Source organism: Oryzias latipes, chromosome 7 (assembly GCF_002234675.1).
Source record: "Oryzias latipes chromosome 7, ASM223467v1".
Taxonomy (NCBI): domain Eukaryota; kingdom Metazoa; phylum Chordata; class Actinopteri; order Beloniformes; family Adrianichthyidae; genus Oryzias; species Oryzias latipes.
This window is the reverse complement of record NC_019865.2, coordinates 15,443,268-15,454,627: the sequence shown is the minus strand read 5'-3', so window position 1 is coordinate 15,454,627 and position 11,360 is coordinate 15,443,268. Positions and strand designations below refer to the sequence as shown.

Genomic DNA, 11,360 nt, shown 5'->3' with positions numbered 1-11,360 from the left:
ACTTTTATTCATTAATACCATTATTATTAGAAAGTAACGCTAGTTGATGAGAAGAAAAGCTTCTCTTTTAGTGTCCTATCTTCCAAACGAAACCGAAAGCACAAAGGCAGATGATTGATTGCAGGAGTTTCCTCGACCTGAACCGACTGGAATTTGATGAAATCCTAAACCCAGCGTCAGTAGTCCATGACGGGGAGGAAATTGAGCAGCAGCAGCAGCAGCCTGGGTGATGCTGGAAAGACGCAGCGCTGCGTCGGCTGTGACTGACCCCGCTGCAGCTCTGACCTCTGCACCTGAGAAAGTGTGCAGTGCAGACAGTACCGAGAGGAAGCAGAAGGATAATGAGAGCAGCTGGAGCGTTAATTCCACGAACCTGCAAGTCACTGTCAGACATAGGTTTGCTCGTCTGAGGATCCTGCTGAAGAGCATAATAAATGGTAAGCGCACTGGTGCGTAATTACGCACGCACAGTGACAAAGTGAGTTGTTTTAGTGCTTTGATGCCAAAGCAGAGATTGAGAATTAAACCTGAGACTCGGACTTGAGTCTCACTTCAGTTTCAAAGGCAGGGATTTAAGACTTGAAAGCCTATTTAAGACTGAAACCTTAACTTCAAGAGCATCAGACTAGACTTTGAGGACTTGAGAACATTCTTAGTTTATTTTTAGTTTTACCTTAAAAAAAAAAAACAGATTGAGGTCTAATATTTTTGTGCTGTATGTGTCACTATTAGGTGGTTTAAAATACTGTAATGACATTAGTGAGAATCACACATTTTTAAAAATAATTTCCAACATTTTGGATTTGACTTGTAACCAAAGACTTAAAACCAGACTATGACTTGGGAAAAGTGGATTTCAGAGCATTTTAATGCCAAAGTCTGTGCACTTTGTCTTTCTGTCATGTGATACAAAGATGCCCAGGAGCCGAGTGATTTTATTCAGTCTTCACTGGGCTGCATTTAAGGTACTTCCACACCTCTTTCTTTTATGCAGTGTCTGACCGGAACTCTACTCCACAGTGTCCTGGTGGTTCTCTTGTTGGCCAACTCATCTGGTAAAAGTAAATGTAACTACAAAGACATACTGGGCTTCTACAGAGAAGTCATCTTCGTTGAGCTGCAGAATCTGGTATGACGACCAAACTGACCGCAAAATAAGAATTTCAATGTTTGTTTATATTCAACAGCCTTTTACCTACAGCTGACACTAAGAAAAGTGTTGGAATATATGGTTAGAGACTGCCCTCCAGTGTTTGTTTTGCAACACACACACAAAGAAAAGCCTCAAAACGAATTTTCCCACACTTTGAATGAGATGAAACTGGATTTCTAAAATAATATTTTTGATGACTAATGTTTTTCAGAATTTGACTGTTTCTCACAACTCATCCAAAGGGAGAGATCCCTGCCCCTCTGCAAAGGTGAGCATCAATGCTATAGGTACATTAGATGTAGTTTGGTGGCTGTAAAACGGAAATCACACACACAACAAATGCAGTAAACGTAGTAACAAAAATGGAAACAAATTACAGAAAACTGTTAAAATAGAACATTTAAAAATATTTTGCTTTAAAAAAAAAAAAACAATATTAAAAGTAAAAACAAAAAAACAAAAAAGGAGATTTCTTTAACCCTGATGTGACATATTTGTTTAGTTTGGCAAGTTTTGTCTACCCAAATACTTGCATTGTTTGTTATCAAGGTCTTTAAATGCTGTCTGTTTTCTCCTTTTTCCTGCCATCTCATGGCAGGCACATCGCATCCTTGTGTCCATATACATTAACACACAGCAGGTCCTCTGTTTGAAGAGCGGCAAGAAGCTGTCTGACCTGAAAAAGCCAATAGAAAACATGGAGCAGCTCATCGTTCAAAACTGCAGTCCTAATTATATGGTGAGAAAAAGTACCGATGCAGATCTTTGAAGTATGCAAAAAAACTTAAAAATCTGAACTAATTTATCTTTTTTTTCTTTTTTTCTTTTACTTCTAGGGAAAGAAAAACCCCTGTTCATCTGCCCAAAAAATACAAGGGAGAAAAGGCAAGAGATTTAGGGTGATCAAAACCATAAAGGCATTGATTAGATGTTGGGAAAAACTCAAAAGTGTCGTACCCTCTGATAAATAGTATGACTTTGGTCCCTAGGACCCGTGCTACTCTATGCACTCAAATTTCCAGATGGTTCTTCCAATCTGGTCAAGATAGACTTTGTAAAAAAAAAAACGGCTTCCTCTTTTATTGGAATGCTCAAGTTGTTTTATTCCTCCTTTTTTTAACAGTTGTCGAGATCTCCGAGTTTTGTGATTAAAAAAACGCCATCCACTGCATGTCAGCATTCCTCTTTGCAATATGAATTGTTTCCTAATAAGCCAAGATAAGCTAAAAAGTATTCACTCACCATTCAGATGTTCTCCAGTAAAATATGCACATTTTCATTCTTTGTAGCATGTTTTTTTTGAATGACATATTGACATTATACATATTTCCTGTCTTTTTTACTGTAATTTCATTTAATAAAATACTGAATATTTATTAATACTTTTATTAGAGAGGAAATTGTTGGTTTTGTTGTTTTTTATAAAAGGAAATCTTAAAGAGTGGAACTGTTCTTAAAAAGAATGTTTCCGACGGAACAAATAAGGTGTTACGCAGCGTCCGCCAGTGTTTACAGCCGAGAGTCCGCGAAGCGAATTCGCCACGAATCTGAACATTATCGTAAAGTAGCTTTTGTTCTTTGCATGTTAGTAAAAAAAAAAGTGCGAAGGGCAGTTCTTAGTCAGAATTATACTCTTTTCATTGTTTGTTTTCGTAACATTTACAGCGACGCAGAAATGCGTTTTTGTTCCTTAACAACACTCCCCTGAAGCAGCTTCTTCACTAGTCTGTGACTGTCTGTGGGACGTTCTGGGTAATCCTTTCCAATATTCAGGACACTTGTATTTTATTTTAGGAGGTTATTTGTGACACAAATTGAGTTGCGTCTGATTAAAAGCTAACATGGCTAGCAACTCTGTCGACATGGATCCTGATGTTGCTCGGAGGCTGTTTGAGGAAGGAGCCACGCTGGTGCTGCTCGGTGTTCCTCGTGGCACAGAGCTTGGGATAGATTGCAAAAGTTGGCAGGTTGGTCCTCGCTTCCGGGGAGTTAAGATGATCCCCCCAGGTCTTCATTTTCTCCATTACTGCTCTGTTAGCTCCATTAATAGTGGAGGAGAGGTGGGCCCCAAAACAGGCGTCTTCCTCACCCTTAAACCCAGAGAAATCCTCCTCGCCAACTGGGATCCCACTGCAGAAGACCTGGACTTTTCAGCCTCCAAGAATGAAGAGGAGTTGACTCGGATCCGGGAAACTCTGCAGGAGCTGGATCCTTACTTGGGGCCTTACCCGTATGAGGTGATGAGGAAGTGGGTGTCCCTCACAGACCGGATCAGTGAGGAGCTGGCTAAGAACCTGCAGCCTCTCTCAGGGCGAGTGTGCGCCTTCTGTGATGTTATTCCTGAGCTGCAGCTTAGACACACCAAAGACAGGGCAGAGCAGCCGAGAAACGACACCGCCTGTCAGAGCATGAAAGAGGGACTGGACAGACTCCCCAAGATGAAGCAGAGGGAAGGGACAGAGCTGCGCTTCTCCACGATACCCCAGAAGACCTACCCTCCTGGAGCAACTCCAGCCGAGATCACCAAATGCAGCATGGACCTGAGCTATGCTCTGGAGGCGGTGCTGGAGAAGAACTACAAGGTGGAACCTCTCAACCTGCTCGGTATGTATTGGAATTGCAAGACAAACACAAAAAATGACATCAGATGAAAAACAGCTGACCGTTTGATCCCTTTCAGGTGAGCTGCAGTTTGCGTTTGTCTGTTTCTTGCTTGGAAACGTCTACGAAGGCTTCGAGCACTGGAAGCAGATCTTGGCTCTCCTGTGTCGCGCTGAGGAGGCCATGAAGAAGCACAAAGAACTGTACGTGGGGCTCATCACTGTGCTCTACCACCAGCTCGGAGAAATCCCACCAGACTTCTTTGTTGACATTGTGTCACAGAATAACTTCCTGACCTCTACTCTGCAGGTACACTCCACACTCCAAATCTGTTTGGGCCAGTATAGATAAAGTTCAAAGGGATGATGGGAAGGCTCACTCCACGCCAACGGTCCCACCCTCAACTCAGAGCTGAATTTCTAATGAACTACTGCTGCTCTGCAGAAATTATGTCCTAGAAAATGACACAGGTTTAGCCTGAAAGCGATATAATTATTAACAGACAGGAACAATAGATGAAAAGATAATTGGAGTGGGACTTAAATCCTTATCTGTTAGTGATCTTTTAAGGTGGCACTTATTTAACTAGTCAAAGGTTTCATATAATCTGTACTTTTATGCTTTTTGATAAGTTTCCACTTTGAGCCATTTGGCATCAAACAACCTAACTTATCACCATCTTCATTTATTTTCAGCAGTCATTTGTTTATTCCACATGTAGCAGAAAGAAATCCTTTTTTCTTCAAATATTTAAACAAGTTTAGTTACTGGAGGAAATCCCGTTGGTTTTTCTGACACAGAAAGATATTCAGCCTCATTTGGCAAATCTTAACATTTAAGGATGTCTTGTGTTGCAGGACTTTTTTCAGTTTGCCTCTGGGCCCGGCATGGATGCCACACTACGGAAGAGAGCGGAGAAGTTCAAAGCCCACCTGACCAAGAAGTTCCGCTGGGATTTTGATGCTGACCTGGATGACTGTGCTCCTGTGGTGGTGGAACTGCCTGAAGGGGTCACAGTGGACTGAAAATCCTCTCAGTGGATCATAGCATTTGTTATTTCATATGTTTGCTTTTATCTCATCTTTAATTGTAAACACAAAATCTCATTTGAATAAATTTTTTTTTATTTTGAAATAATTTTGTAACTGTTTTTGATATTCAAATACATGTTCAGAAATGTATGTTTCAATGTCTGAAGCTGTTGTGTCCCTTTCCTCTACTAGATGGCAGTGATGTGCTTTCCCTGGTTAGCTTTGCAGTGGTCATATGTCCACTTAAGCATACTGAGATGCTGTTTTTGGTTTCCAGAGTGAATGTTATCACTGCCTGGGTGAGCTTCTTCTGTCGAATAATGGACACAGAAAATGGGGTTTTCCTGAAAAGTCTTTATCGATTTTTTTTCATTTCTTTATTTAGTGGGTTTGTTTTCAGCTGAACCTCTTGCATGCGGCTCCTTGAGTCAATCAAAGCTGCTGTGAAAGGCCAAGAGCCGACTAATGCAATTACGGGAGTCAACACGCTCTAGGTCTGTTGATGCAAATTTAGATGCCCTCTCACAAAGGTTGTTTTCATCCCAGAAGTCGGATTGGGAAATAGTTCAAAATGCTAAACGAGAGAAACGATGAAAACATCTTTATATTTTTTATCTTGTCTGGATGTATTTTTACAAGAAAAAAAAGCATCCTGGGACTTCAGGAGCATCACCTCAAGATAAAAGACCTATTTTTTTAGCATTTCGTTTTATCAAAATAAAAACAGGCTGTCTGTAGAAAACTAATACAGAAACAGCACTAGTGGGGTGTTTGGATGTGCTTGGTGTTGGGACCTCTCCAGAAATGACAGCAGACAACTTAGTGATTTCTCTGCAGTGTCCAACCCTGCACTTGCAGAGACACTCCTTTGCTTTTGCGCTTGCTATGGCAACCGTTTTTCTGCTGTTCTCTCATATTTCTTCTGGTGCAGTGACGCCAGGAATTGATCCGGGAAACGCTCTGCTCTGCCTTGATTGTGCAGAGCCTATAAAGCCTCGCAGGCGCTGTCAGTCACGGCGGGGCTTTCTCCAACTCTGTGTGTAATCTCCGTTTCCAAAAAGTTTGCTGGCTACTCACTTTTCCAGCATAAACACAGGAGCCTGTGTTTCTCTGTGATACTCTCATCCTCCTCCCTCCTCTCATCAGGCCAGCGAAGAGGATGGAAGTCATGAAATGTGTATACACACATGTCACTTCTTTTTATCCAACATTTCCTGTTTTTGGATTCGTATTTCTGTTTAAACAAAGCTGGTTTTTAATTGTAGAGGAACAGAATCTCTCATCTATTTAAATGAATCAGCCCATATTTACTCTTTAGAGGTTAAAAAAGTTGGTGCTTCCTATAATCAAAGTGCATGACAGTCATAGTTTTAACTATTAAATATGTTTAAAAGACTTCTGACATGGTTGTTTTGGTTAATTCCTTCAGTTATTTGATACTAAAGTATATTAATGGGTAGTCATTTATGTCTTTTACTTTATATTTCTCTCAATCAATTATTTCAAGTCTAGTCTTTAGTTGAACCCCACTTCCTGTGACCCAGTTTTCTGCTGTTTACTTCTAGATTCTCATGCCATCATTTCTGTTTGACTCGTATAGTTTAAATCCGTATCGCTTATTCTGTTTTTTAGGGTTCTGCAGCATACATCAGTTGATGTATTTATTTAAATATTTATTCTTTTAGCTATAATGTTGGTAAAACCTTCCCCTTGAGTTTAATATCCATTTAGGTATGAACTTACTTTTTTAAATTTTTTTAAATAAATATAAAATACCTTAAACTTTAATTAAATATTATGGTGAAATTTCTGTTTTTCCCTCAAACTTTTTCCCAAAAAGATAATTTTGGAGCAGAAGTGGTTTGATGCATCTCTGCATCAATAGGCATCAAGGGGTTAAATGACTTGCATTCATAGGGATCAAGTGTGATGCCAGATAAAGTTTGCTTTGGTGCATTTGAGGACTAGATTTTGTTTCCTGTTCACACACAGCTCTCCCCAGCTGCTACTTTCTACTTTTTCCTTTTTTTTTTCCGTTTGGCAGTTCCGTCCATCTCATAAACAAGAATGTGTTGATGGTCAGGGTGTGATTCCTCTGTAATCCCCCTCTTGCCGCAGTAACAGTGGGGATTCACATGTTTGACTCGCACAACCCAAATGTGAGTCAGGCACGTGTACACTTTCACAAGGCCTGCATGTGTGCTAGTTTGAAGTTCTTGTGCGTTGACATATGGACGGGGCGGGTTGTGGGGTGCTAGAGGCAGGGATGGATGAGGTTCAAAAAGCCCTCCTAGAAATGTGGGCGAGTGTGTGAACAATGCGCTCTGTTACGGTGATCTGCTGAAGTGATTAAAGGCAGAAGCTAAAAACAAGACGGCGGACCTTTGAGGTCCGGGTATCAGGCATGTCTGCCTCGCTGCTCGTGTTCCACGTAAAGAGCCCACAGCTGGACAATAAAGTCCCATTTCAGGCAGTGAAAGCTTTTAGTGGAGAAGCTTTGACTTGCGCACAGAAACTGCAAAGATCACCTTCACTTTCAGGTCTCAACATCACCAGTCTGACTTCTACCTCTGAACTGAATGTCATCCTCAGGAGCTTATCAAAACATGAGCGCGCGTGGGAGGGTGTCACTTTGAATCAAGCGTGCTTTAAACAAACCACACTAAAGACCCTTCTGTTTAGTTTCTCCTCATTCTCAGACCATCTGATATATTTCAGTCTCCCCCACTTGCCCATCAGATGACTGATCTCCGGCTTCCATTTGTACGGAGCTGATATTGTCTTTGGCTGTGGCACTCAGTGCATGAACTCTGGCAGACATGGTCACAGCAGCAAGGATCGAATACCGCTGCACTCCAAACCCACACAATCTCCCTGTATTGCTTTCAGTCTTTGCTTTTTTTTTTTTTTTTTTTTTTTTAGAACATCAGTGTGTTTGTGCACCGGCGAGTTCCCGCTGGCAGCCCCCTGCACCCAAGGGAGAACCTGCTGAATGGTTGGAGCAGTGAAAGGAAGGGCAAGAGGGAAACCCTGCAGCAGATTGAGCTTTTCAGACTGCGCCTTGAGGAGGATGAATACATTCACCCCTCACTGTTCGCCGTTGGGTATTTAGCTCATTCATGCTCTCTTCTGTTTTTCTGCTCTCTTTTTCCTCCTCAGTTTTTCTGTGCTTCTCTCTGCTTTGTTCCTGCTCACTCTCAGCCACCTGCACTCTCGCTTTTGAATAATTCACTGATTTCCAATGTATTTTTAGACGGTTCTCACCCACAGGCTGCTTTTGTCCGCTTTGATTCTTTTACCATTTGATTTCTAAGTACAGAAAAATCTCCTTTGTCCGTGTCCATGGTGGGATTTTATCTTCTGCAGACCTATTCTCCCGCACACCAGGTACATAATGTGACCTTGGCAGGAAACAAAAATAAGGAATTAACATGAGTATTCTGCTTTGAACAAAGCAGCTTTGATGAGGCTGTTCTCCCTAAAAAAAAAACAGGAGGAAAAAATAAAGATGCAAATGAGTCTGAGCATTTCTGTGGGACATCGAGCAAATGATTGTCAGGTTGAATTTCCTGGAAAATATTGTTTTCTCTTGAAAAATAATTATTTTTAATGATAGGTTTGTTTCAGTAAGTGCCCATCAATGTTCGGTTGTCTTCTCCAAGAGTCATTATTTACCACTTTTTATGTGATCTGGATTATAGATATGGAAAACTCCTCACTATTATTCCCACACCACATCTTTTTCCTGTCTCCTTTGCATACCTCCACTTTATATTCCCCTGTTTTCCACCACCGTCACATCAACCTCTCTTCCCCCTTTTTTTCCTGTGCTAAAGTTGTGCTTAAGTTGACGTATGGGGCTGTCTTTCACGATAGCAGAGCATAAAAGAATCTATCTGATCTGTCACTTTCCCAGTCTCCCAAAAGTTATTTCATAATCAAAAACAGCTCAGAAAGAATTGTCACCTCTCATGAGGATGTTTATGGTAAAATTACTCTTAATTAGCGTCTTTTATAAAGTCTGTCCATGTGTCATTTGAGCTCCAGTTCTTCTTCAGGATGATGTTCAGACCCCTGGACCCTTTTGCGCTCTTTGTCCCTAATCTGACTGTCTCATGTCCGATCCATCTGCTGTCATCACTGCTACTAAGTCTGTCTAAGTAAGCTGTCAATGTGTTTGAGTGCACGGATGTATGAGTCCGCGCTGTGGCCAGGCTCACTGGAGCCAGGTGACCACGTGTTTGGCTCGCACAGAGGAGGCTGCTATTCAATGCATGTTAAACCACAAGCAATAAACACAGCCATGGGATGAGCGCCGAGCATTATCTGATATAAAGCCAAAGGCTTGGCAGTGGATGCATGGAAAGACATTGAACAAGCAGGAATGTGATACTTGGTGGTCACACTTTTTTCCATACTTTACTGAAACAATGAAGGAGAGATAATGCCTCTGGATTTCAAGTCTGTCGCTGAACTCTAATAACTCACAGATGAGAATAAATGAGTGTGGGATCAGGAGGCTAGCTTTGGATTTAAAGACAAACAAATGAGATATAAAAAGCCAAAAGACAACCGAAACAATCTTTTTTTCTTATTACCAGGAATAAGTTCAGTGTGTTGTAATTGTGGTATGTCAGTTAATTGGGGGGCTTCACTTGCTCAAGTCACAAACAACACGCAGACGCTTCTGATCTTCTGTGATGCCATAAAAAGCTACAGAGCAGATTCCTGCCAGAACGTCCCTGAGCAGCAAAATGAGCAGGAATATCACTCCCGTCTCCACAAATACTCTTTGCTCTCTATCCACATTTTTAAAACCTTTTCCTTGTCTATACCTTTGCTCGACCTGTTGCTGTAGGTTACTCCTCAAACTCATCCCGCCTGGCGCTGGTCCTCATGTTGGACCTGCTCCAAGCTTCAGCAATGGGTCTTTTTTTGAGAACGCATTACTACTAATCCACAGCAGGATAATGAAAGTCAGGCCCTGAAGATTACTCAAGTGTCCTCAGATTACATTATGTTCATGCAATTAGACGAAAATCAGAACTAAATAAAAGTTGAGTATATTCTGAGGGTAAAACTGAATACTTACCTGGTGTCCAGAACTGTACATGGCAGTTAATAAATGTACTATATATCTGTATATATCCAAGCCAAAAAGACACCCTACTCTCACATCCACAACACCATCATCTGTGAAATCTTCAAAAGACACATTTGGAGACTCATTTGATGGTATTCCTGCCTCTGAAAATGGTTCCTGTCTATGAATTGTGTTTTGATATGAATGTTTTACACAGCCACTTAGTCCTTGTTAGCTGAAATGACAAAAAACTAAGAAAATCTGTCCTCTGAATAAAGTCTGCATCTACTCAACTTTATCTGCCATCACAGACTTCATCTGCTGAAAGTGTTTCACTCTGCTTTTTTATTTTATTTTACAGAATGAAGATGTACAATATAATGAAATGGTTGGTGAACAATGGATGTTACACCCATCCAATTTAGATTCCAGCTGTTGGCACATTTAAATCACATGCCCCACAGAGACCTCTGTCCCCACCCAAGCATGGAAGAAGAACAATGCAAAATTTCTTTGTTTTTACATGAAGAAGGAATGGCTTCATGTTTTTATGAATCAAAGCAGCTGGTTGCTAGGACTTATGTGCAGAGAGGACAAATTACCAACAAAAAGTAGTAGATCCTTTTGAGTAGCATCACTGAGCCCTGACTGCTAGAACAATTACTCTTAGATTTTCTGACTAGTTCCATGAGGAGAGGCTTATGCAACTAACTGACCTTTCATTTTTGGGAGATACATCAGTAATCATTCCAAGTCATGCACAAATCCCATTTATTTTTACTCCTTTATTTGATTAAATCATAGGAAACCATGATTTGATCATGCCGGATCAGATTTCTCAAGCCATTATTTTGTCAAAGGTTTAGATGTCCTTGTTGGGTGAATCTCAAATAATCACACCCTGAAATAATTCAGACGTTGAGTTTCACCTTCTAATATGAGTAACTGTGGATTAGAGCAAACCAAGAATGAAGTCAATTAGTACAGGAGGATTCCTGTAAAAAGGTTAAAAGTTCAATAAGCATGAAGCTGTTCTGGATGATTAACTTCCTGGGCAGAGAGTAAGCTTTAAGTCATGGGATCTAATTGCCTGTGGCCTAGTCCTGGACTCTGTCCAAATCTATCATTTTGTTTTAATAAATATTTAAGGGACAATTTGATTCACATGGCTCCAACAGAAACAATTTATAATAGGAAAAGAAATAGAACAATGTTGACTTTATCAACAGTGGTTCAGAATCCTGATAAACTGTGCATAAACTGTGCATAAACTGTGCATAAACTGCAGACAATTTCATTCAGAAAAAGTTTTTACAGTGAGGGGCTCAAACATCACTGCTGGATTATTGTTTTCCCCTCAAGAAGTCAGACTGCTGAACCAAAGCCAGCCATGAAATGACAGTCTGACTCATCGCACACAGAATTATGGTAAAATGGTAAATAATACACACTTTTGAATACTTTCTCCATTCCTAATGATGTCAGTGAAAAA

At 40.7% G+C, this 11,360-nt stretch overlaps 1 protein-coding gene across 1 annotated transcript; it reads left to right on the top strand.

Moving 5' to 3' along the window:
• Positions 1-167: 167 nt before the first annotated feature.
• On the top strand, positions 168-4,935 carry aar2 (AAR2 splicing factor homolog). The gene is made up of 7 exons (XM_004070504.4): positions 168-437; positions 995-1,129; positions 1,365-1,421; positions 1,752-1,892; positions 1,990-3,757; positions 3,834-4,063; positions 4,612-4,935. The coding sequence occupies exons 5-7, from the start codon at positions 2,995-2,997 to the stop codon at positions 4,777-4,779; spliced, it is 1,161 nt and encodes a 386-aa protein (XP_004070552.1). The 5' UTR covers positions 168-437; positions 995-1,129; positions 1,365-1,421; positions 1,752-1,892; positions 1,990-2,994; the 3' UTR covers positions 4,780-4,935.
• The last annotated feature ends 6,425 nt before the right edge of the window (positions 4,936-11,360 follow it).

Bases quoted from the DNA above. Each gene is read 5' to 3' on its own strand.
- aar2 (XM_004070504.4), top strand. From the start codon at position 2,995: ATGGCTAGCAACTCTGTCGACATGGATCCTGATGTTGCTCGGAGGCTG. The intron at 3,758-3,833 runs GTATGTATTGGA...GATCCCTTTCAG, and splicing joins GGAACCTCTCAACCTGCTCG to GTGAGCTGCAGTTTGCGTTT. The intron at 4,064-4,611 runs GTACACTCCACA...CTTGTGTTGCAG, and splicing joins TCCTGACCTCTACTCTGCAG to GACTTTTTTCAGTTTGCCTC.